This window comes from Hipposideros armiger, unplaced genomic scaffold, assembly GCF_001890085.2.
Source record: "Hipposideros armiger isolate ML-2016 unplaced genomic scaffold, ASM189008v1 scaffold_141, whole genome shotgun sequence".
NCBI lineage: Eukaryota > Metazoa > Chordata > Mammalia > Chiroptera > Hipposideridae > Hipposideros > Hipposideros armiger.
The window spans coordinates 1,111,732-1,136,950 of NW_017731491.1; the positions used below are offsets into that span (position 1 = coordinate 1,111,732).

The window sequence follows — 25,219 nt, forward strand, 5'->3', positions numbered from 1 at the left end:
CGTCGCCAGTGACTCACGGCAGCCCAGCTCCAGGTTGAGCTGTTGTTCAGCATCTTAGCTGTGGAGGGCAGTGTTCACTGGCCCTTATATGCGGGATCCGAACCGGGGCCCTCTGGCATCCCAAGCGAGTTCTTAACCATCGCGCCACTCGGCCGTCCCCAAACTGGACCACTTTTAACTTGAATTCAGCACTGTACGAAACTCTTTTCTGAGCCATTTCCAGGCAGAATGTGGCAAAACGTAACCTACAGTAATATCCCGGTAACAAGTGCGAAACAATGAGCGCAAAGACAACAAGTGCGAAAAAGTGGGAAATGCAAGTAAAAAAATCTACAATGAGCGCAAAAACAAGTGCGAAAAAAGTGAGAAATGCAAGTAAAAAATATCTACAATAATGAGCGCAAAAACAAGCACGAAAAAAGCAGGCAATACAAGTAAAAAAATCTACAACCACTGTGTCAGATGCACCCAGTTTTTAGATCCCAAAGTTTTTGAAAAAGGGTGCGTCTTATACATGGGGGATACGGTATGTTCCCATGAGGGAAATGGATATTGGCTGTCAGCAGCCTCCTCAGCCTTCTCTCTTTCGAGACCTGGTGACCAAGCCATGGTCCTCTCCTATCTGTGGTCTTTCATCACCCAAAGCCCGTGCTTGGCAGATTTCCATCCTCTCTTGGTCCCAGGGTTCCTTCCTTCTCTAAGGGTTGTTCTCTCTGTCTTTTCTGTATCCCTTTTCCTGGTAGGGGCCTCCTGGGTCTCTGACTGACTGCCTGGTCTCTCAGGGTCTTACGGGGGATGGAATGAAAACAAAAGTATCTAGGAACATTTGCAGAGAGCTCTGTGGGCACTTTCCTCCAACCCTGAGCCTCCCCGCTCCTATGCACCTTTCTCCCTGCACCTCATTCTCAGGCACCCCCTCCCTTTCCTCTCTGGTAAGTCTGCTGACAAGGAGGGCCGGAGGAGATTTCTCTGGAAGGTTAGTGAGATTCAGAAAGGAAAAGATGGCATTTGGAGACAGACAGACTTGGGTTCAGATCCTTTCTGTGCACGTCTCTCTGAGGCTCAGTGGCCTTGTCTGTACATCGGGGATAGTAAGAACAGCCTCACAGGTGTGGCCAGGGTGAGAGAAGCAGGAAATGCAGGACCACGGCCAGCACTCTAAGAATGAATTGTGCATCCTGGGGGGAGGCTGATAGAGACCTTCCCGCCCTGCTGTGACCCAGGAAGCGCCAGGTGTGCGATAGAGGTGAGCCACACCACCTTTCCTGTTGTCCCTTCCACCCCTGCCCTTGGGAAAAGTCTTGAGGGAGGGATCTGGTCCTGTGACCCCCGGGAATTGGTCAGTGGATAGGAGAGGCAGTGTGGCCTGCTGGAATCTGAAGTGTTGGCCAAGCCAGAGTTCACCATAGCCCACACTCCAGGCCTTGACTCCAAGCAGTAACAGGGCGGCATGGAGCCTCCTGGAAGAGAGATGGCAGGTTAACATGATGTTTCATTTCCTCCTGGTGTTTCTCCAAAGTGAACTAGGTCTCAGGAAACAGGTAGGCCTCCTCACAGTGCCAGACTCAGGCAGAATGGATGCTGTGGCTCTTTCTCTTTCCCGACCCCTGGCAATAGCAGAGTTGGCTCACCCCCTACCAACCTCAGACATAGGCCTGTGGGCCCTATTTGCTGGGTACTTGGCATATACACATCTCAGGGGCTGGATCACTAGGTCCAATGGTTCTTTACATGTGGGCCTAGCCTGGGACAAAAATAATAGCCCACGTTCCCTGACAGCTTAATGGACTGTCAATGCAGGGACTGAAGAGGACGTCGGCGGGAGCAGGTGCAGCAAGGCTGGGGGAAGCTCTTGGCTGCCAAAGGGCCAGATTGGACGAGTGTGGCTGTGGCCAGGCGCCCTGGTGACCTGTTGACACCATTCTCAGGCTGCCGGCTGCCTGGGGGCTGGTGTGCTGTGACAGAGGAGGAGCCAGGTCCCAGTGGAGAACTTGGCTCAAGCCTCAGACCTGAGAGGGACAGCGCATTTCTCTGCTCATTCATTCCTTCATACACATTTCCCGAGGTCCTGCTGCATGTTGGCCCATGGGTGCTGGGCACACAGTGATGACTGAGACCCCCAGTTCCTGCCCCAGGGGCTCAGGGACAGATAAGCAGGATGAAAGGGACACTAGAAGGCCATGCACTGTAGGAGTTCTGAGCTGGGCCACCAGGGAGGACATCCTGGAAGAAGTAATATCTGAGCAGATGATGGGCCCAGCCAGAGGCTGGGGGGAAGGCTGTGGAAGGGTTCCTTCACATGCTGCAGGAGAGACCCCCGCTGGTGGGATTTGACCTGGGGCCTTTCCGAGGTGTGGCCCTGTGTCCCCCAGGAGCCCAGCCTGCTGTCCTAGGAAAGAGGTGTCTATGCGTGGGCTCTGGAGCTTGAGTGGTGCTAGCAGCCGAGGGGGTTAACAGCAGCTGGACTTCCTTACAGCCTTTTCTTTCCTCCTGCTCTGAAGGAGGTCTCCATTGAAATTATAGAAGTAAATGTCAGCTTTTGAGGAGTCTGTGTTCAATCGTGTCCCTGCCAGGTCTCTGTGACGCCTTCTCGCCCACGCTCTGCCAGCCTTGGGCTCCATCCTGCATGGGGCCTTGTTCAGAGGGGTGAGAGCTCCCTTGGGTGCAGTTCCTCAGCCCCCACCCCCCCAAAACCTGCTCTGCCCCTGCCCCCCCAGGGATTGGGCTCCGTGTACAAATGGTACCCTAGGAGGAGGAGCTCAGGAAGTGACATCGCTTGGCCCGCCCCACCTCTTTATTCCCTATAAAAAGCAAAATGGTGACTCAGAGAGGAGAGTTGGAAGCGTCCTGCCTCCTGCTCCCACTGTTAATTTTTAGACTTGGAATTAGGCAGGAGGCAAAGGAAACAGCAGCTTGAAATACACAACTGGCATGCTATTAAGCGGGTGGCAACAGCGGAGCCGTTCCTCCCCGGCTCCCAGCAGCCCCTGAACTGCATGCAGCGCCCGTTCCTGCTGGTGCTCCCCAGCCTCACACGAAGCGCGGGCCCCACGCAGTTCCTGTTTGGGCCGGGCTGTGGATGCTGCGGCCAGGGTCATGGCTGCCGGGGGCCGCCGCCGGCGCCCACTGCGCTACCAGTCCCTGGCAGCCCTGGTGGAGGACTCTCAGTGGCCTTTCTTGTTCCTTGTCTCAGATTTCAGCTACGGGGCAGACGACTACGACGGAGAGGGGAATGAGGAGCAGAAGGGGCCCCCGGAGGGCTCGGAGACCATGCCGTACATCGACGAGTCACCCACCATGTCGCCCCAGCTCAGCACCCGCAACCAGGGCGGCGGGGAAAGCATCTCCCCCACCCCACCTGAGGGGCTGGCACCTGCGGTAGGTACACCTGCTTTTCTTTCTGGGTTTGGGAAGAGGGGGCTTTCAGGGAGTGGGGAGGCAGGCATGGGTGGCATGGGCTAGGCTCTGCTTGAGACACTACTGGGGGAGCAGGACAGGGGGAATTTGGACCTGGCTATGTTGTTGGTACCCTCAGCATCTCATTCCAGCCCTGGGCCCCCCTCAGACTAGGCTCCTCTCCCACCCCACCTGCTGCTGTCTCTGCCTCCTCTCCAACCATCTGCTCCCCCTCCCTGCTGGACACCCTCACCTCCTCTTTCAGCCCCTCTAGCAGGATGGCCTTAGGGAAGGAACAGGCTCTTCTCTCTGGGCCTGGGCTGGGCAGTGGCTGCGTATGTGACCTGTGGGCTATAAATATACAGATGCCAGCTCAGCACACCAAGGCGGGACTCGGTGCTCACTGTGGGGTGAAGGGAACTTCTTCCGTTACATTCCTTGAGGACCCAGGGCCCCATCCAGCCCTCCTCTGTTGACTATGGAAGGGAACAAGCCCTAATGGTGTTCCTCTCTCTTGTCGATTGATGGAAGCTCTGCTCCAAAGAGAAGCTTTGACGGAATATTAAGTATGTGCTCTGCGACAGGCCAGAGGGATAGGCAAGTGTGGAGGTTTGCAATCCTTGTAATTAACGTTGTTCCTGGCCTGGGACTGGCTCTGTCTGGGTCTAGCTTGTATGTGTGTGTCTGAGACACCTGAGCAGGTGAGACAGAGGGATTCCTGGGGGCTGTTTTTCTGAAGTTGGGGGAGAATCAAAGCTGTTACTCCATTTGGGGGTGAGGGTTACAGTACTTAGTCCTGCTTGTAGAGGGCTTGTCCAGGTGTTTTTTATGGGGGGTGGAGGGAGTCCCCTTTCTTCCCTCTAATGCCCCCAAGGAGCAGTCACTGAGATGCTGTGACATACATGTTCCCCTTCTACAGGGCCGAGCACTCCCCAGCCTGGCTAGGGAGGGGTGCCTGGATGCTACCATTTCTTGAGAACCCCCTGCTTCCTTGCCTCTCAGCCTCCTTGGCCGCCCTCCACCTCTCTGCCAAGCTCTCCCCCTCCCCCCCCCCCCCCTTCACACACCAGGGTGGCTGTTATAGCCTTTGGCAACAGGGCCTTGGCAACCGGCTTCCCACTTGGGGGAAGCCACATTGTTGCCATGGCAACAGAAGCAGAGCTTAGCTGCCAGGCAGTACAGGTTTGGGAAGGGATGGTGGGGACAGGTGGTAGGTGGAGGGGATGAGTGAGGGTGTTGTTGGTCAGGTCCAGGCCCCCAACAGCCAGCATTCTGGGGTGTTGCTCTGTTGTCTTAGGAAGGGTGGCAGGTGAGAGATAGCCATCTTGGACATGCCGGGCAGGATTTTTGCTACTGATGGAGGAGAGGGTATTCTGGGATGTGAACTGAGGCCATTGGGGGAAGCAAGGAGAAAACTCTGGCTTCCCATCTCTGTGTTTAGGTCTCTGACCACACAGGGCTCAGAGACCCCCTGGGAGCAGGTGCAGGAAGATTTGCTGTAGGATCCAACACAGTAGGGCCAGGAACGCCGGCTGAGAGTTGAGAACGTGTGGCCAAAGAGAGCCTCTTGCTGAAGAGAAAAGCACCTTTGCCACTTCCTTCTCCCATCTCTGCCTTCTTCCTTGCTCCCCTGTCCTGTTTCTTTCCCTCATCACATGACCACCTTGCCAGAGTGCTTGTTCATCGATTTTTAGATTCCCTGGTGAAACGTACCGTCAGATGCTTTCACTCGCCAGTGAACGGGTCACAGACATAACGGGGAGCTGCCCTGCCTGGAGCTCTGAGGCTTTAGGGCAGGGACTTAGCCTCGGTTTGTGGCCGCCCATTTTGCTTGGTGGCTTATGAGGCAATAACTCAGTTTGAGGACTTTGAAATCCAGAGATGCTACAGTGACAACTGACCAAAGCACTTGGACACCCAAGGATTGCTTTTTACACTATTGATTAGAAGTCATGCAAGGTAGGGGTGGGAGCATTTATCTAACTTGGAGTTCCTAGTTAACACAGCGCCATGCACTCCGGCCTCCCCTACCTTCCCTCCTGAAGTTGCATTCTTTTTTGCCCTTTCTCCTGCGTCACTGGCCCCATCTAGTGGACTCTGTAAGTATTGCTATTTACATTGGGGTGCAAGAGAGAGTACTTGGGAGCTGTGTTTATTTAAAAATAAAGAAGAAGAAAGAAAAAAGAAAGCTAAAGTTTCTGCTACTTGGCTATGCATTATTTCGCCAGGCAGGTCCCCACCCTACCAGGCTTCCTGTTAGGGCCTTGGGAACTGAAGGGACTCTTGGACCAGAGTAGATGGTTTGTTCTAGATATTTAGATATCTGGCTTCTGGCAGCTTGGCATTCCACGTCTGAATATGCAGCCAACTTGTGCCTGGAAGCCCAAGGTTTGGTCTTTGTATTAGTCAGGATTCTCCAGCAAAATAGAACCAATGGGGGAGGAGGGGAGGGATATTGATTGATTGATTGATTGATTGATTGATTATAAGGAATTGGCTTGCTTGATTATGGAGGCTGAGAGGTCCCAAGGTATGCAGTCAGCAAACTGGACACCCAGGAGACCTAAGGTTTCAGCCTGAGCCTGGAACCAGCAGAGCCAGTGGTGTCAGTTCCAGTCTGAAAGCCATCAGGCTTGAGACCCAAGAGAAACTGATGGTTCAGTCTGAGACTGATTGCTGAAAAAGACCCATGTTCCAGCTCCACAGTCAGGCAGGAGGAGTCCCCCCGCCTTACTCAGTATACTTTTTGTTCGATTGAGGCCTTCAATGGATTAGATGGGGCCCACCCACACTGGGGAGGGCAATCTGCTTTACTCGGTCAACTGATTGAAATGTTGACCTCATCCAGAAACACCTCACAGACACACCCAGAATAATGTTCAGCCGAACGTCTGGACACCCGGGGCCCAGTCACGTTAACACATAAACTTAACCACCACAGTCTTCCTCTCCCAGCAGCCCAGAGAATATCAGAACATGAGCGTTGGATAGATACACATCTGCTGTTAGCTGTGAGATGTTGGAAGAAGTGTCATAACCCCACTGAGCCTGTTTTCTCATCTCTAAGTAGGACTAACTACCTGAAGGGTTGTTAAGGAGATGGCGTGGGATAGCTCAGGTGAGGCCCACAGCATTGGGCCTGGCTCACTGTGGGCTCAGTCCCCGGTGACTGGGGCCCACACGACTTTTCTCACCAGCTTTTAGAGGGGTGGGGAGCCAAGAACATCACAAAGACTCAGGCCAGTGACTGTTTACTGGACAACGACTGAATCTGCTTTGCAGCCTCCTTTCTGGGGTTGGCTTAGTTCTGCCAGGTGTGGAAGGCCAGATGAAGCCAGGTCTCTGTGGTGCTGGCAGGATGCACACTCCTCATTCACCAGCACGCCCCCTACAGCCTTGCTCTTCTGTGCAACACCTCCCTCTGGGAGGTATCAGGGCGAAACCTGAAGCTCTGCCCCGCAGATGCCTCATTGTCCCCAAGCCCAGGCTGAGCAGAGCCTCTGGCAGGGCCAGGGCCACAGACCACTGGTGGCACAGTTCAACTGAGAGTGCCTAGTTTCATCCTGAGAATGACGGGCGGGGATTCTTGATCTCAGCTGACAGGTGGGGCACACATCCCTCTGCCAGGACTATGGTTTTACACGGTTTTGCTCCCCACAAACCATAGACTCCTCTGTCTTCTCTCTCGGGAGGCACAGAACAAAGGGGCTACAAGGCAGAGATCTGGGTGTTGTCTCAGCGTTACCATTTTCTAGCTGTGTGACCTGAGGGATGTCGCTCAACCTCTCTGAGCTCCAGTGTGCTCATCTGTAAAGTGAAGATACTGAGAATTTCCTCCTCCCGACCTCACACAGCTGTTGTGAGGCTTCCGTGAGATGGTGTTAGGCAGAGCGCTTTGTAAATTGTAAAGTCTGTATGCATGTTAGCGGGGACTACTCAATGTCAAACTTGTTCTGTACTTCCTGTGGTACCCAGAACAGGTCAAAGGGTGTCTAAACAAAAGGCTGAATTGAGGGGTTCAGACTCCAGCTGGCAGGAGAATCTGAAGATAAGAGTGGGGGAGAGTTGAAATGACCAACATTGTTGTCCTGCTCATCTCCCTCTTCCCCTTCTCCCCCACCCCCACCTCACTATCACAGCTGCTTAGACTTGCTCTGAGCCTTTTACATGGATTGTCTCGTTTCAGTCCAACCACGGCCCTATGAGGGACATCCAGTGATCATCATTTTACAGTTGAGGAAACTGAGGCTCAGACAGGTGACTTAATTTGCCCAAGACCAGCCAGTGGGGCCAGAGATTTAAACTTGGGTCTTTCTAGCGCTGGAGCCTGTGCTGTGCTGCCAGGTCGGCTGAGACACCACCTCTCTTGTGAAGCTTTTACAGCCCTTCCCTGCTGGGAGGTGCACACAGTTACTGCCCCGATCACCTCTGTGGCCCCATCAGCAGCTCCCAGGCGGGCATCTAGGGGTACTCACCTGGTATTTGTGGAATTGAACCAAGAAGCACTGGGATGGCTAGGGAGGAGGCAGGGAGGGCAGATGCAGTCTTGGGGGATGAGGCTGGGACGAATTGCTGCCCAGTCTTCCCTTCCTCAGTCCCTTCTGAAGACTTAGGGTTTGGGATTTGAGGTTGCAAAAAAAGGAATTTGCTGCTACGTGAATGGAGAAGCCACATGGAGAGCTGGGAGCATGTGAGATTGTGTCCCAGTGTGCTCCCTCCTATCGGATGGTGTTCAAGGCCTGAGTTGGGTGGGTTAGCGGCTCTCGTGGTCTTTATATCTCTCAGGCGTTTCCAGCCCCTGGTGGAATCAGAGACATGGTTTCCTCAAGTTGCCAACCTCATATCTCAGCAGCTTTGCTCCTCGTTTCTCCCCTTCTGAATCTTTGGTCCCCACTGCAAAGGAGACTAACTGTCTCCCGTACGTGCCAGGTGCTGTGCTGGGAGCCCATGGGCCTCATTGCTACCTGGCTCCAACCACTGGGGGAGCCCCCTATTTTGTAGGTGAAGATACAAAGGTGCAAGAGGAGGGCTCCTTAGTTTCTCTGAGTCAAGAAGGAGATAAGTAGAAAGTAGGGAGACATAGTGCCCTGGCAGCGACCCTCAGCCCCCCCCAGAGCTGGCCCTCCCTGTCCTCTCTGGCCCATTCCCCCTTTCACACCTGTCTGAGCTAGTCTTACCTGATGAAGCACACTGGCTAATCTGGAGCAGCTCTGTAGCTCTCCCAGCCTGTCTGGGGTCTCCGTCTCCCTGGTATAGTTCATCATCATTTCACGTCTTCCAAAGTAACATTCATTCAGTTAAAGTTTGTTGATCTCCTACAGGTCCAAGGTACTGTGGACCAGACCCATGCTCTGCCCTTGAGCCCTGGGGGTCTTTGCAGGTGGGACAGGGAGGCTGACTGACCCACATAATCACCCCAACAGGTGTTCAATTGCACCTGAAACAAGTACTGTAAAAGCCAATGAGAAGGTCCTCACATTGAGGCGTTTGGCTACACAGAGGTGAGCCGCCAGGGGGCAGAGGCTGGATGGCCTTTGGGCTTGGTGGTCGGCCAGGGTGCAGAGAACATCCATCCCATCAGCAGCTGGCTCTTACCCCATGGCCTCTATTTTCCATCATTGTTACCGAGTCTCTCCACTAGGGGGTGCTAGCGCCTTCTTTCACATGGATGATGCTCTTGTTCACCTTGCACCGCTTGCTCCTATTTGGAGACCCTTCACCTTCTTGCCTGTGTGGCAGGAAAAAGAGAAAGAAGAGAAACACTTTCATAGCACTTACTAAATGCTGGGCACTCTTATAGCACTTTGTAATATTCACTCATTTAGTCCTCACCACAACCTTGTGAGGTAGGCAGGCACCATTATGGCCCCATTTTACAGACGTGGAAACTAATGAGCAAAGAGGTCACATGACTCTCTTCCTTAGGTTCCACAGCTGGTAAGTGGTGGGGTACTTGGCACCGCTGCTTTCTGCTACCTCTCAAAAGCAGGAGCCTGAGCACCCTTGTTTTACCTCTTCCTGGCTGTGTGACTTCGGGCAACCTATAGAGTCTTGGTCCCCTCAGCTATGAATGAGGATAAATACCTCCCCTGGAAGGGCCGCTGTGAGAACGAAGTGATAGAATGGCTGTGAAAATGCCTAGTGCTGTACCCCATGGAAGACCTGTTCCCCAGGTGATGGTGGACCCTGAATCTGTCCTGGGATGTGAACTCAGCTCTCCATGAGCCCCTAGCTCCGGCTGCCTCTCAGGCCTTCCCATCCCTGCTTTAGTCCTGGCAGAAGTGGCTCTGCTCCCAGCAGCATTTGCCAGGTGAAAGCCCCCCTGGAGGGTGCCAACCTGGGGGTTTCAGGGGAAGGAGAGGCACAAAGAGCCAGTTGCTCAGAAAGAGGTGAGAGTTACCTTGGGCTATTTCGCACTGGGCCATAATCTGTCCTCCCTTCCCCCTAGCTCCAGCTGTGAGGGTGTTTCCCATGAGTCTACCTTGTGGGACACCAACCCACCACGAGGATTTGGGAGCTGAGGAAGCAGGGAAGTGCTGGGAAATAGAGATAAAGCGGTGCTTGACCCGCTGTATTTGGCACTGGTTAAGCACTCACTCTCCTGTCTCCGCATAGCCTGGTTTCTGGTTCCAGAGTATGTTTAGAAGCAGGGCTTGTGTTCTGGAAATGGCCAGAAGATTCTTTGTTGTGGGAGCTTGTCCTGTGCATTGTAGGGTGTTTAGCAGCATCCCTGGCCTCTATCCACTAGATGCCAGTAGCAAACCCCAGTTGTGATGACCAACAATGTCTCCAGACATTGCCCAATGTCTCCTGGGGAACAAAATTGCCCCTGGTTGAGAACCACTGGTCTAGAGGGAGGTTCGAAATGGGAGAGTCTAGAACAGTGGTTATCAGGGGGGAAAGGGGCCCCTTAGGGACATTTTGCGTTTACTAAGTGGGCAAAGGTAGGTGCTCAGGAAAGATTTAGTGAGTGACTATGACCCCAGGAGGCTTATGGGGCAAGATAAGTCAAGGCATTCAGGTTGGGTGGCTGGTTTCTATAAAAGCAGTTTCTATTGATGTAGGAAGGATTCTAGGGCTAAGGGGAGACCAACAGTCACAGGGTCTTAGCAGGGTAACATGCTACAGACGTTGTCTGTGCAGGAATGGGATGGGACTGCTTACTTTTTTCCCTTTTATACTTGTTGCATTTGAAGGTTGTGAAAGTGTTACCCAATCAAATAAAAGAAAATTATCTTGTGTTGCCCTGGAGGGCAGGATGATGATATAGTGTCTATGAGGTAAGATTTGAATAAATATTAAGAAGAATATTTCAAGTATTAGAATTGTTTGGCAGTGGGGCAGGTAATGAGCTTCCTGTCTTGGGAAGGATGTAAGCAGAGGTTGGTGACTAAAGGTAGAGGGAAGATTCTTTCTTTGGTAGAACTGAGTGACTTTTGGGTTCCCTTTAGCCCTAGGAGTCCAAGTCATATGACCAGTTTCCATAGGAACCACACACCCAATCTGAACCCTTGATGTATCTTCTTTGGAGGCCCTTTGCTTGGCCTGGGATCATTTTACTCACTAAGTATTTTCTGAGCATTCACTTTTTATAAGATATGGTTCTGGGTGCTGTTGGGAATTAGTATGAATAGGGGTTGCCGCCCCCGCCCCCCCAAACACACACCATCCCTCTATTTCAAGGCCATCTGTACAACAGTCTTGAAAGTTATACAGCGTCTGAGGGAGAAGTCATGTGACGCCAGGTGAGGGAATCAGGGAGGGAAGCATGTAGGAGGCAGCCACAGCGAGTGGGTAGTGGTCAGGAAAGACATCCTAGATAAAGGTATAAGTTCTGGAATGTGGGTAAGCCTCTGGAGGTTTAAGAAAAGGGGGATAGTCTGGTGTGACGGGGGCATTCGGTGCATTGGAAGAGGTGGGAGGTAGAGCTGGGAGCAGGCTAGGGCTCCCCTCTTCTGTATTCCCCACAACCCATCACCACTACCAAATAAGAGGAGACTAGGTGGTGCGTAAGAGGGCTTGACACATGCCAGGCACTGCCCTACGTGTACTTGTCCTTGTTGCAACCCTAGAGTTTGTGCTATAATTGTCCCCATTTTACAGATGAGAAAAATGAGGCCCATGGAGTATGAATGACTTACCCAGGGTCACACAGCTGGCAAGAGGCAGAGCAAGGATTCGAATCCAGAATCCAGGAGAGTGTTCTGTTTTTGTTTATTTGTTTGACTATATGAACAGTGTCATGTACTGGCTTACTGGCTTATACCCAACACTAGCTTTATGTAATTGAACTCTACCTAAGATTTCTGGAACGACTTCTGCTATAACAGAGAAAGAGAAGGCAGAGGGAGGAGCAGAGTTATCAGGAGGATGCTGAATCTGATTCCATCTGCGGCTGTAACCGACTCTACCTGCCCCTGGTACTGGCCCCTGGAGGTCAGTTCTCATTGGCCCAGGATATACTGAGCTCCAAGAAAATTGGGAGGCTGAGAGGAGGGAGAAGGGGCTTCAAACCAACAGCAAAGTCTGGAGGTGAGACTGTGCCCGGCCCTTTTTGGGGACGGCAAGCAGCAGACATTGTTGTCAACAGTTCGATCAGTTGAGTCATCTGCTAGAGCCCCGCTGCCCTTGTTTGGGCTGACTTGGCTTCCTGCTGGGCACAGGGTGAGCAATGTTTTAGAAAGAGTAATCTGATATCAGCGGGAGGGATGCATTGAAGACTGGTCATGTCATTCCCTGCTTACAACCCTTCAATGCCTTCCCTTTGTCCTATAAAATCCAGCCCTTAGCCATGCTGTCAAGGCCCTTCCTGACTTTGACCACTTGACCCCTGTCTACCTCTGCAGGCTTCATTGCTCACCACCTCCACTCCCACCCTCAACTAGACTGTGAGCGTTGCAATGAAGCTTTTGTCAGTTTTGTAACGAAACGTTTGCTCCTTGCAAAGTTTAGTGCCTAGCACTGTGCCTGGCACACAGTAGATGCTCAGTAAATGTTTGTTGAATGAATGAATGAACACTCACCATCCGGAATGAACTCATGTCATTTTGCCTCACACAGTCCTGTCTGCCCTACAACCCCCTCTGGCTTGGCTAATCTCTGTTCATTTTTTAGATATGAGTTTTTTGGTTTTTCTTTTTGTTTTGTTTTTTTAAGATTTTATTGGGGAAGGGGAACAGTATTGGGGAGTTTGGGAAGGGGAACAGCCAAGTTGTTGTCCTTCGATCTTAGTTGTGGAAGACGCAGCTAGCTCAGCTCTAAGTCCAGTCACCACCTGGCAGACCGACAATGGCAGCTCAGGGCCGCTCAGCTCAAGGTGCTGTGCTCAATCTTAGTTGTGGGTGGGCATAGCCCACCATCCCATGCAAGAGTCGAACCAGCAACCTTGTTGTTAGGAGGAACACATACTCTCACCAGCTGAGCCATCCTGCTACCTGTTGGCAGCTCAGCGGCAGCTCAGCTCGGATGCAGCTCACTGGCCCATGTGGGAATTGAACTGGCAACTCTGTTGCTCAGAGCTCACGCTCTTAACCAACTGAGCCACTCGGCCTGCTCCTAGGTATGAGTTTTAATGTCAGCTCCTCCAGAGAACCTTCCGTGACTCCCCCATTGTTGTGTCAGATATGCCTGTCTCGTGCCCCCAGAGCTCACTCTACTTTCCCAATCATAGCACTTACCACACTTCTTTCTTTAACTTCTTTATTTTCCGATTACATCACTGAAAATTCTAACTTTGCAGAAATACTTAATATAGAAAGTGAAAGTCTCCTTAAGTTCCATCCTATAGTGAGAACTTCTGTTAAGAGTTGGTCATATGTTTCTCCTTTTCCCATGTGGCACATGCGCACATGCACACACACACACACACACACACACACACACACACACACACACAGGGGTCGTATTTCATACTATTGGTACTGTTATGCAATTTGCTCTTATTTTACCTAGTAAGTGGACATCTTGCATATCAGTAATTAAAGATCTACCTCATCCTTCTTCATGTCTGTTCATCATTCATTCATTCACGCCCAGAGGAAAGGCCTGACATTACAAACACTCCGTATTTCATATTATGGATGTACCGTAACTCACTTAACCAAGCCCCTTCTAATAGACATTTGGGCCATTGCCAGTCTTTCGCTAATATAAATACCAATGCGGGCCGGTGGAGTGGCTCATTGGTTAAGAGTTGGCTTGGGAGCATGAGCTCTGAGCAGCAGGGTCGCTGGTTTGGATCCCACATGGGCCAGTAACATGCCCTCTACAGCTAAGATGGTGAACAACAGCTCGACCTGGAGCTGGGCTGCCGTGAGTCACTGGCGACGGCATAGGCTGCAGTGGGGCTGCAGTGGGGCTGCCGTGAGCTACTGTGAGCAGCCGGCAGCGGCATGAGCTGCCATGAACAGCCATGAGCGGCCGTCCAATGGCCGACGACCCATCTGCCTCACCCGGGAAGAGCACAATGATCACAATACCAACATGGGCCAGTGAAGCAACTTTTCTGTTCCCCTTCCCCGATTCCCCATTGCTGTTCCCTCTCCCCAATTCCCCAATAAAATCACATCTATCTATCTATCTATCTATCTATCTATCTATCTATCTATCTATCTATAAAAACACGGATGCAATGAACACCTTGTACATGGATCTTCGTGCCTTTGTACAAATGTTTTTGCAGAACAATGCTTTACAGTGGTGTTGCTGAGTCAGAGGGTGTGAACATTTAAAATCACAATAGGTATTTTCATGTTACCCTTTTGGAAAGAGTTGTATCTTAGCGCTACTGTTCTGAGATTGTGCCCCTCCCCAGGCACTGCCTTGGCTCACTATGGTCAGTCTGTCCCTGAGACCGTCAGCTCCACCGAGGTAGACCTTTTGTCCCGTTTGTGGCTGTGTTCTGAATGCTAGCACAGTGCCTAGTGCACAGTAGGCAATTAATAACTACTCGTTGGTAGAGTGGGTAAGGGAATGAGGGGATGGAGAATAAGTGTGAGAGAAGGCTGGTGGCTTTGAGAGTGTGGGCCTGGTGAGTGTCAGATATCTCAGTCAGTACCGCTTGCCCATGGGGGAGTCCTTGCCCCCCAGTCTTCAAGGTGTGGGTCTAGCCACTTCTCCAAGTCCACCTGCTGCCCCTTTTCTGTCCTCCAGTCGTGCTTCCTCGTTTTTTTTCCTGCCTTCCTTCCTTTGCCTGGAAACCCCTCCCCTTCTCAAGGTGCTGCTCAGAAGCCCCTCTCCTGTTAAGCTTTTCCTCTCAGGCAGGGTTAGTGCTTTTGTCGTGTGTCCCACTGTGTCGACCAATGTGAACACTGCCGCATTTGTTCCCGTGTCCTTCACCCCCTAAGGCTGCGAGCACTCTAATGGCGGGGGGGCCGTGTCTCCCAGATGTGTGTGTTTGTAATGTCAGGCCTTTCCTCTGGGTTCAAATCAATGAATGATGAACAGACAGCTGGACAGGCAGGAACAGGAGTCAAAGTGGAATAATATTGTGGTTGTTTAATTGTGGTTGTTTAGGTATGAGATGCTGCAAACCTTGGTTGGGGTGATGGTGGCTTTGGGAAAAGGAAAGAAGGAAGAACCCAAGGGACTTGGTAAAAGGGATGTGGGGCCTGAGGGAAGGAAGAGTCACAACGTGGCTGCCCTGCCAACAGCAGTGGAGAAGGCAGAAGGGGAAGTTGGTTTAGGGAAGGGGAAGGGTCGTTCGGTTTGGACATGTACAGTCGAGGGGCTGTTGATGGGATTTCCACGGAAGGAGATCCAGTTGACAGCATAGGTGTCACACTTGGAGCTGAGCAAGATGCTGGAGCTGCAGATGGTGAAGGGCTCCCACTGGTCTAGAAATAAGAGGGGATGAGCTCTCTAAGGGCCGAGCAGAGGACTGAGGCCTGGGTCCTGAATGGCTGACTCCACATTTCTAGGAGGGCTGGAGAAAGAAGTGCCAATCTAAACCAGAGTGGTCAGAAGTAATAGGAGCATGAAAAGCTGAGGGATTTGAGCGTATCCAGGCTACAGAGGCCAAGGAGTAGAGAGAGGCGCTTCTGACTTGAGAAAAAGGCAATTTAGGGGACTTGGGAGCGACCTGCTTCTCTGGAGAGGACGATGAGGAGCCAGGCTGAAGTAGGTGGAGTGTGGAGGACGCAGGGAGGAAGCTCAGGTCCAGGGCTGGCTGAGGGCATTTGTAGGGGAAAGGGAGGGGGCATCACTGGGACTTATGAGTCATTTCCCCTCCAGGGGGAGGACTTAGGGCCTCTGAGTGGAGTCTCTGTGCCCATTGGAGATGGAAGGGCATTCTAGTTACTCACTGGAATTTCCAGCCAACTGGGATGGGGTGGAGTAGAGATGCCGTAGATATTCAGGGAGCAGCTTTTGAGAGGTGTCAGGGTTTGGGGAAGAAGTGGGTATCTATCCCGCCATGCTGGAAAGGGACGTGGGGAATGGAGATGGGGATACTCGAGATTTCTAAGGGCACCTCATGCTCCCTTGTTAGGGGGAACAGACACAGGAGGGGCACTTGGGTTTTTAGGCCCTTCTCCCGTGCCACCTGCTTGTCTGGGGGCAGCCCATGCTATGCACTTGGAGCCTGCGGGATGGGAGACAGAAATTGTGGCACAGAGCCCTGGGCTGGCACACTTGTGTCCTGGGGAATGCTAGGCTTGGTTGTTTCCAAGCCCTAGGAACAGCCTCACGCGCCCAAACCAAATGAGGAATTATGGCTGAAAGGGCCCTTCAGATGTGCCCTGGCTATTTATAACCCAGCTAGGGCAAGGACAGGGGAAAACCAAGCATTGAGGGAGAGGGCGGGGTGTGGAGTGGGGTGTACCTCTGTGGAACCCTGTATTTCGGAGCGCCTACCCCAAGTCCCCTGTATTTCAGCTTTGGTGACTGGGAGGAGCCTGTCACTGGTAAGGACAGGTTCTCTGCTCTAATAGACTAGCAGGAGCCCCATCTAGAGCTTAGAGTGTCCCCAGACTTTTGGGGCAAGTTGGGATAAGAAACCATGTTCATTCTCCTCCTTTTCCCTCCTCTCTCCTCCTCAACCCTCTTCCCAGCTTGGAGGCTCAGGCTAGGACCCTGTTTTCAGCTGAGGTGCCCAGTGGAAAGGAGAGGTGATGACCCCAGGTGGGCCACAGATGGCGCATGGTTGACCCTCCTTTGGAACTCATTTCTGAACCAGTTCCAAAGAGTTTGACTCTTCCCCCTGTAGCCACACAGTTACCACCTGACAGGGGGCTGTGACATGTGCATAAGGAGGCTTGTGGTAGACACATGAGAAATTGATGGACAGTTCAGATGCTGCATCATTAAGAACCACAATAGCTGGTCATGGCAACTGTGTACCGGGAGAGAGAATTGTGAGCTAGAAGAATCAGGAAGATTTCAAGGGAATCCCTGGCTGGAGATTGGGGGGGGGGGCACGAGATATGGGGAAATCCCTGGTGGGAGATTGGGGGGGTTGGCTTGAGTGGGGCTGGCGTTTCGGGGCTTGCCACCCAGAATCCTGAGTTTTCACTTGATCTACCTACCATGTTTCCCCGAAAATAAGACCGGTTCTTATATTAATTTTTGCTTCAAAAGATGCATTTTATTCATTTATTTATGTATAAAAATCTACATTTATTCAAATACAGTCATGTCTGGCTGACGATCTTAACTGGGGCTTATTGTGGGGTAGGGCTTATATTACGAGCACCCTGAAAATCATGCTAGGGCTTATTTTCTGGTTAGGTCTCATTTTTGGGGAAACACAGTAGTTGGTGGCACCTATTATACAGGTTTACAAAGGTAAGTGGTGGGATGGTAGTGTGTGAAGCTGAATTTGATTCCAAGATGCCAGGTCCAATGAGGAAAGGGAACAGAGGAGATGAGACATTCAGGGAACCCCCCTCCTCCTCCCCCACACGTCTCCCAGCCTTCCCTTAAAGAAACAACCAGCAGGGCCAGCCGAGTGGCTCAGTTGGTTAAGAGCTCGCTCAAGCTCTGAGCAACAGCGGTTTGAGTCCAGCCCGAGCTGAGCAGCCGCTGAGCTGCCAACAGGTAGCAGGATGGCTCAGCTTAAAGACAAACAAACAAACAAACAAACAACCAGAAGCAAGAAGGCAGCAACCTTGTCTGTGGGCCTAATTCAGTGCACAGATGTGTTTTATTTTGACTGCACCATGGTTTTTTAAAAATGTAGTTTATCTGCCATTGTTTTAAAATCAAGAGCTATCTCCTAAGAACCCAGATTTGCAGCTTTTCTTGAACAATCCTAGATGGAGCAACCTGGAGCCTGTATTGCCCCTGGCAGCCCTCAGCTGGAGCTGAGCGGTTTCTTCCATTCACCCAGTCCCCAACTGGCTCTCTTCACTGATTGATCTTATCTGCACCATCATGGGTGCTGCAGTTTGCAATCTGTGCCCTAGGTGTGTTGTGAAAAAGCTTTCGTGGGTGCTGCCCCAAACTCCTCCCCCATGAGAGTGGGTGCGTGCCCATCTCTGGGTCCCTTCATTCTCTGGATGGGTTCAGCTTCAGTAACTGTTCAAGCAGCCAAGGGAAACAGGCTGGGGGTGGGCAGGGCTGCCCATGTTCCCTCTCTTGGGTCATGTGCACCCTCTCCTGCGGGGTTGGCTGTATTGGGCAGAGGCCCCTCTTGAGGGAAAAGAGCCCCAAGGAGGTGGTATTACCAATCTCTGCAGCATGTGTGAGTAGAAGCTGCGGCACCTCCAGCTGCAGACCCTGGCTGGCACTTGTGCTTCCGTTATGGTGAGGCAGGTCAGGCCTCCTTTGCACAAAGCCCTGTTCCCGCAACCCTGGTGGGTCTGGAAACTGTTTTCTCACCAGGCCTTGGACTCCCTTTCTTAAAGGTGTCAGAGCCTGAGGCAGAGGTGAGAAGGGGACTCAGGCTTGTGGGGACCCCAAGGTGACACTGAGGTTGGCTCGGGTCGTCCACGAGGCTGTGAGGGCAGCTGCTCCGCCGCTCCTCCCCCTGCCGGCACGCCGGACTCTGGAGAGGGGCTGTAAATAAAGCCTGTCTCTGGGAGGCAGACCTCCCCCTGCGACCGGCCCGTCTGCGGCCTCCTCGCCCCTCCTCCGCGCTCCTGAAGCCTCTGCCAGCCCGCTGGCCCGGTGACCACAGAGAGGGAACGGCTCCACCTCGCAACTCAAGTCGTGCATTTCCTGTGTATTAATAGCAAACGCGAACCTCGGAGCCCAGAAAGGGCGGGATCTCGGGGGTCGGCGGCGGCGCCGAGACGGACCTCGGAAGCGGCGGCCAAGGAGCGCGGGGCCCCGCCTGCGCCCGGCCCGCGCGCACAGCAGGAAGGGCCCGGTGGCCGCGCAGGGGCGCCTCCTGCTCCGCCGGCGCGCCTTCCTCCACTGACAGCCCTGATATCGAGGCGGCCGCGGCCGCCCGGAGCTCCGCAGAGAGGCCTGCGGGACTGTCCTGGAGGACCCGCTTTCCCTTTCTCAGGGTGGGGACGCAGCGCGAGGCCGGCCCGTAGCCCGGCGCTCAGGAGGGCTGGGAAGCTGCTGCAGGAAAAGGTTCATAATGGAGCCTTTCATCGGGAGCCGGTGGCCAGGTGCCAGGACTGACTCCAGGGAGGCCAGCATGCTGGTTTAGGCCTGCCCTGCACGCTCTTCCCCTCCTTGCCCGCCTGCCTCCCTCCCGGGCGGCGGCAACGGCTGCTGCTGCTGCTGCTGCTGCTGCTGTTGCTGCTGCGTGGACCCTGCTTCCTGTTTGCGCTCCGCGGCTCCGGCTGCCATGGAAGAGGAAGAAGAGGCAATAGGCTTTTTGGACAAGGTTCTGGAGGATGAAGATGTGTTTCTCCTGGAGGAATGCGAGCTGGGAACCCCGACCAGCCCTGGCTCAGGGTCCCCCTTCTTGGTGGCTGTGAAGGTGGGAATGTGACACGCCCTGGATGCTTGGTGGGGGGTGGGGGGTGGGGAGAGGAGGCAGGGCTAGCAGTTCTCTATCTACTGCCGAAGCTGTGTGTGGGCAGAAATGGCTGATTGGTGCTCAAACCTCACTCAGTCTAAGAGGCTGGCGCATGCCTGCGAGGGGATGCGAGGGGCTGTGCTCCCTGGCAGCTGTTCCTGGGGGAGAAAGTGCTGTGCCTGCCTCCTCCTCTGGACCAGTTGTCCTCAGGGCGAGTGGTTGTTGGCTTTCCCCAGGCCAGCTGTGCTGGGGGCTTTCTCTGTCAGTGACATGAGTCACCTGGTGGGCACGTCAGTGGCGTGAGCCTGCTGCCCCAGAGGAGCTGGCTGATTTGAAACCAGGAGGCCATACTTCATTGTTTCTATGGCAACCGTGGTATAAGTGCCCTTAAGAAGTTCAGGCAAGGGGGCCACTCTTCCTAAGAAGGAGATTTGGTGAATCTGGGATAGGGCAAAAGAGCATTTGGAGAGAGAGCGAGCCAGAGATCACTGAGCTTCCTTGATGGAAAAGAATTGGATCTGCTGAAGACAGGGAGGTGACATCTGGCTTTGAGGCAGAAGCCAGCCGGGTAGGCACTTTTCCTAAGGCGGGCATAGGCATGAAGCATCTGCTGGACCCCAGCCCACCCACTGTGGAGCTGGCACGCTCGACAGCCATGCCCCACGAGAGAAGTTGTCTTGAAGGTATAGCTGGAGGGGAGTGGCTGCGTCAATCCCTTCCCTTTTCTTCACCTCCTCCCCGGGGGCAGGACTCCCCCCACCTTGAAACCACACCAGTGCTGCTTCAGGCATGGCACACCGGTCTTCCTTTCTCTCTCCTTAGACCACTTCTAAGAGCTCTGACCTCAGCCTTTTGCTCACCTCTTCTCTGTTCTGTGACTAGAAGGGAGGGCCAGTTAGGAAGTATGGCAGGGAATTTGCAGACTGCAAGCCAGGCTGCCCATCTGTGCAACAGAGAGCACCCATCTGTGGGCCCCAGGCCTGTCTGCCCAGGCAACACTGCACCCTAGAGGATATGGTGCACAGAGCATTGCTGTGGGCAGGAGGCTGTCCCTGAGCCTCTCTGGGCCTCTTTGTCTCTTCTGCAAGATGGGGATCACAGCCCGGTCCCACCCACAATATAATCTGGTTCTGAGGAGGAGCTAATGCAGGTAAAAATAGACTGCAGGCCCACGGTAGATGGCTGTTTTGTGGAGTCTGGGTGGAGCAATAGCTGTAGGCCAGGGTGCAGAGCAGAGAGGAGCTGTAATGGGAGGCTGGCAGTTTCTAGTGTTCCACTCCTCACATCTGGTGCTAGCTCCGAGCGCTGGGGGGAAGTCACGTTCCTCAATGTGCCCACGAAGGCCTGTGTACTTAGGGTCTGATCAGCCTCCCCACCAGGACAGGATGGGATAATGTCCGATTATGAACAGGGAGTTCTGGCTGGGAGCTCAGTAGGGTGTGGATCAAGGTATGTGGGGTTCCTAATGGGCCTTCTCTGAGAAACGCTTCTCAGCACAGATGGGGTCCCACTCATATGATGCCCTATGGGTCCACCCTTCCCCTGGGCTCTGGCTTCCACCTTGGTCTTAGCCCATATTTCATTCTGCTTGGAACTCTAGGCCACTGCCTCCTCGAGTACATCCTATTCTCGAGGGCAAGGGCCACATTGTATTTATTCATTACGGAATGCTGCATGGTGCTTGGTGCTTGGCTGGTGCCCAGTGAATTTGTGAAATGAGTGAGGCTTGATGGGGCCTGCAAAGGGTGTACCATGTCCCTGGTCTTGTTCCGTCTCAGACGTGGTCTAAGGAGGCAGCACATGGTTGCCTGGGCACATATCACACCTAAAAACACTGACCCTCCTAGACCCTGTGGCCTCCCCTCTACCTTGCTGCCTCAGTGTTCCTGGTCTTGTCTCCAGCATGGGGGGAGGGAGCCTTACCTGAGAGTTGGGGAATTCCAGGTCCCCTGTCTCATCCTGAACACCTCTAGTATGCTCTCTTCCTCTACCAGGCTAGGCCACCTGTAGAGGGAGAAGATAAACAGGGTGGCTGCAGAGAGGTGGTGAGAAGGCTCGTTGATTCATTCAACAAACACCACCAGACTGTGTTCTATCTAAAGCATTCTGCCTGGCATGGGGAGGAGACGAGATGAACAAGGTATGGTCCTGTCTCACAAAGTTCACAGTTCAGGGCAAGAGGATGAGTGCACAGATACTGTGTTTCCCCGAAAATAAGACTGGGTTGTATATTAATTTTTGCTGTAACAATCTACATTTATTCATTTATTCATGTACAAAAATCTACATTTATTCAAACAGTCATGTCTGGCTGACGATCTTAACTGGGGCTTACGTTTGGGGGGTAGGGCTTATATTATGAGCATCCTGAAAAATCATGCTAGGGCTTATTTTCCAGTTAGGTCTTATTTTCGGGAAAACACGGTAGTAGGAATATAATGAGAAAGTAATCAGGGCCATGAGAAGGGTTCTGATAAAAGGGAACTAAATTTAGAGGAGGAGAAACCACTTCTCATTGAGTCAGGACTGGGCTGGGTGCATGTGTGTGCGTGTGCATGTGTGTGGTCAAGGGGGCATTTCTGGAGGCTGTGTCCCTGTCCTGAGCTGCAGATGGTTTTGGCAAGCTCTTGTAAGATAGACGTTTCTCAGCACCTGGTAGGAATCCAAGACCGTTCTCTCTCTGCTATTACTTTACTTCAAGAGTACTCACCTTAAACAATCGTCGTGTTCCTGAGCATGTGTCCAAATGCCAGTCCTATAAATCAATCCTGTTTTCAGTGTAATTTCCGAGATGCTTCCTCTTCCTGGGGGACAGATGTGAGAAAATGACTGGTTTTCTCTCGAGCTGGAGCTGGAGTTTGCTGTATCTTTGAATCCACATTTCCCTTTGAGGAGTTAATCATCAATAAACTAATAATAATGCAAATACCAATAGCAATATCACCTCCCATCTGTAAAACGTTGTATGCTTTCCAAAAATCTTTCATACAATTCTATTTAAAGGTACGTAGTGCTGATAGGGACCTTGAGATATAAAAGCTGCTATTTCAGGGAACTCATTTGTCAGGAATAAAAATCCTTTTGTAATGCAGATGAACCCTTCAGGTGTTATTCTGTGCCAATTTGTAATGGGTTGTCTGAAATGCCTGTATTTCTGTCTCACCTGCCTGGGTCTCTTTTCCCTCCACCTGCAGTGATGGCCGTGCCTATGTCCCTCACTTGGGTGTTTCCCAAAGTGGGGGCCACATATGTGATGATTTAAGAGATGATTTTAGGTGGCACTTGGATATATGTTTTGCATTTTAATAGTTAGTATATATTATAATGTATATTAGAAACATATGATTTGTATATCTTTCCTATGATTTCAGATGTCATACACGGGATAAGGCTGTGCTTTTAAGAAGTCAGTTGTAAAGAACAATATTAAGTAAATAATAGTGCAGGTGGTATTGTGAGTATGACACATCTACCAAGTTGGGATATGAACAGCTGAAGTGTAGAAACATGACTGGACCCACGGGACCTGCCTGAAGCTTCGGAGAGCTGGGAGCCCAGGATACAGAGATCCACCCTTCAGGAGAGTGCGGCAGCTGGAATTTGGGCTTCGTTCCCCAGCAGCTGCCCCTGTGCTCTCTGCTCTATATTCTGCTGAGGAATTAGCTGAAAGACACCTCCCTGGTGCCTGGTGCTGAGGAGGGGAGGAGAGTGGCTGGGTGTCCCTGCCTTACCTCAACTCATAGAGGTGCCAGCTGACCTGAGGCTGATGGTTGGCATGGGCACAGCCCCTAGACCCAGTGGCATCTGCTCTGAGCAGACACTGCTGGTTGCTCCTTGTAAACTGGTGTAGCCCATAGCTGAATTCTGCTGTCTGCAGAGCCACTTGGCCTAAGGCTGTGAATCACAGTCCTTACGGTTGCCTTGGAGGAGATCAAAGCTTCTTGGCCTAGAACCAAACCGTGGAGGCTTTATTTAGCTCTGCTGTAGTAGACCAGGCCAGAGCTGGCTAAGCCTCACTTGTAGATACTGTCTCTGCCCAGAGTGACTGGACTGGCCTTTGGAGGCCTTGAGCTGACAGAATTTCAGCCCATCAGATTGTGTAAAATGCTAGGAATGAACGTGGCTGCATTTCATAAGCTCTGCTTGGGAAGGAAGTGGGGACAGTGTCACTGAGAAGGCAGCTTTCCTGTGCTGGGGGACTGGCAAGAAACATGGCATAGGCTGTGGGTCTATGAACCCTGAGGTTTCTGGGCATGTGGGCACCCCTAGAGGGCTCTGTGGGGACAGAGACTGTCTCCCTCACTTGTATTTCTAGGACCTGGCACCTAATGGAGAATGAATGAATGCATGCATGAGTGAATGAATGAATAAATGTTAAGCCCTGGCATTGATGAACTAAGGATAGCCCCACAAGAATTCAAGAAACAATTGTGAATTTCCAGATGATTCTAAACCAGGAACATGTGGGGTGTGAGTAAAGCAAAGAAAAAATGGAAGAGGTTTTTGGTGGTAACTGAGGGGAGGCCTTCTGTGGTGAAATGCACAGAATTAATTTCACCTCCTTTCATAGCATCTCCACCCTCATGCCAGCCAAAACATCAGAATGAATGTGGCCCTGAGTGGGGCACTCTTGGGGGTGCCCTTTTGAGATGGAACTCTGAGGTGGGGGTCTCTTGAGGAGAGGGTCTTGCTGACGTGGGCTGACACAAGGTTCTGAGCTCATGCCAGGGTGGCAGAAGGCTTGGTGGGGGCTGCGAATCACGAGGCCTTGATCCAGGTCCTAGTCCAACCAGCTCTAGAGTTAAGTGAGCAGTGTGCCCCACGTGACTTCCGGGCTCTCAGGCAAATCCTCAATTAGCAGGGAATAAGAGGAGAATGGGGTGCAGCAGGGGAGCACTGACCTCCAACATGGAGGGTGAATTCCCATGTGTCAGGCTGGGGAAGCAGCATGGTTTGTGTGATGTGCAGGGAGGCCGCCTCAGGTCTGACCTTGGGGGGCCTGGGGCTGGGCCCTGCTCCAAGCTGATCTTCTTTCTCAGAGGGTGTGCTGCCTGCCTGTGGTGCGGACAGCTCCAGGCAGCTGGCAGTTGCCACTCTCTGTGACTTGGGAATAATGGTAACAACCTTCCAGACTGTGGGATTCCCGTGAGTTAATCCATGGAAAATGCTTAGAACAGTGCCTGGTACCTGTGAGGCCATCAATAAGTAACTGTTGTCTTTTCCCTAAAGCTTGGCGTCCATACTTATTTCCTAATGCTGCTGCAACACATTACCACACATTTACTGGCCTAAAACAAGACAAATTTATTGACGCACACACAAGTCCACAAAGGCCAGCCGGGCTGTGTTCCTTCTGGAAGTTCCAGGGGAGAGAATCCGTTTCCTTGCCGTTTCCAGCTTCTAGAGGCCTCCTGTATTCCTTGGCTCATGGCCCCGTCCTCTGTCTTCAAAGCTAGCATCTTCCAATCTTGCAACAGTTTCTCCCCCTCCCCCTCTTTCTGTGGTCACATCACCTTTTCTCTGACCCATTTGCCTCCCTCTCATAGGACCCTTGTGATACATAGGGTCCACCTGGATAGTTCAGGATAAGCTTCCCACCTAATCGTATCTGCAGAGTCCCGTTTGCCACATAAGAGAACATAGTCACAGATTTGGGGGATTAGAATGTGGACCTTGTTGGCAAGACACTGTTCTTCTGTCACAAGGTCAGATACCATTTCAAAGACTTGTGGGGGCAGCAGCCGCCAGCACAGACCTGCTAATAGCTGGCTTACTAATGGAAGGCTAAGGATTAAGTCCCTCACCTGGGGAAAGGGTGGAAAAAGCCTATGAGAACACCCTGGGGAAGGGAAAACAGCTGGGGGAAAGCCGCCCTTCTCAGGACTTGGGAAATTGCTGATAGTTTCCTAC

General features: G+C 52.3%; 1 protein-coding gene across 1 annotated transcript in view; it reads left to right on the forward strand.

The window, feature by feature from the left end:
- ABR (ABR activator of RhoGEF and GTPase) overlaps positions 1 to 25,219 on the forward strand; it is a 218,876-nt gene that overhangs the window by 92,171 nt on the left and 101,486 nt on the right. Inside the window, exon 2 of the mRNA XM_019650398.1 lies at positions 3,194 to 3,378. Coding sequence (XP_019505943.1) covers positions 3,194 to 3,378 — 185 coding nt within the window. The remainder of the gene's footprint in view (positions 1 to 3,193; positions 3,379 to 25,219) is intronic.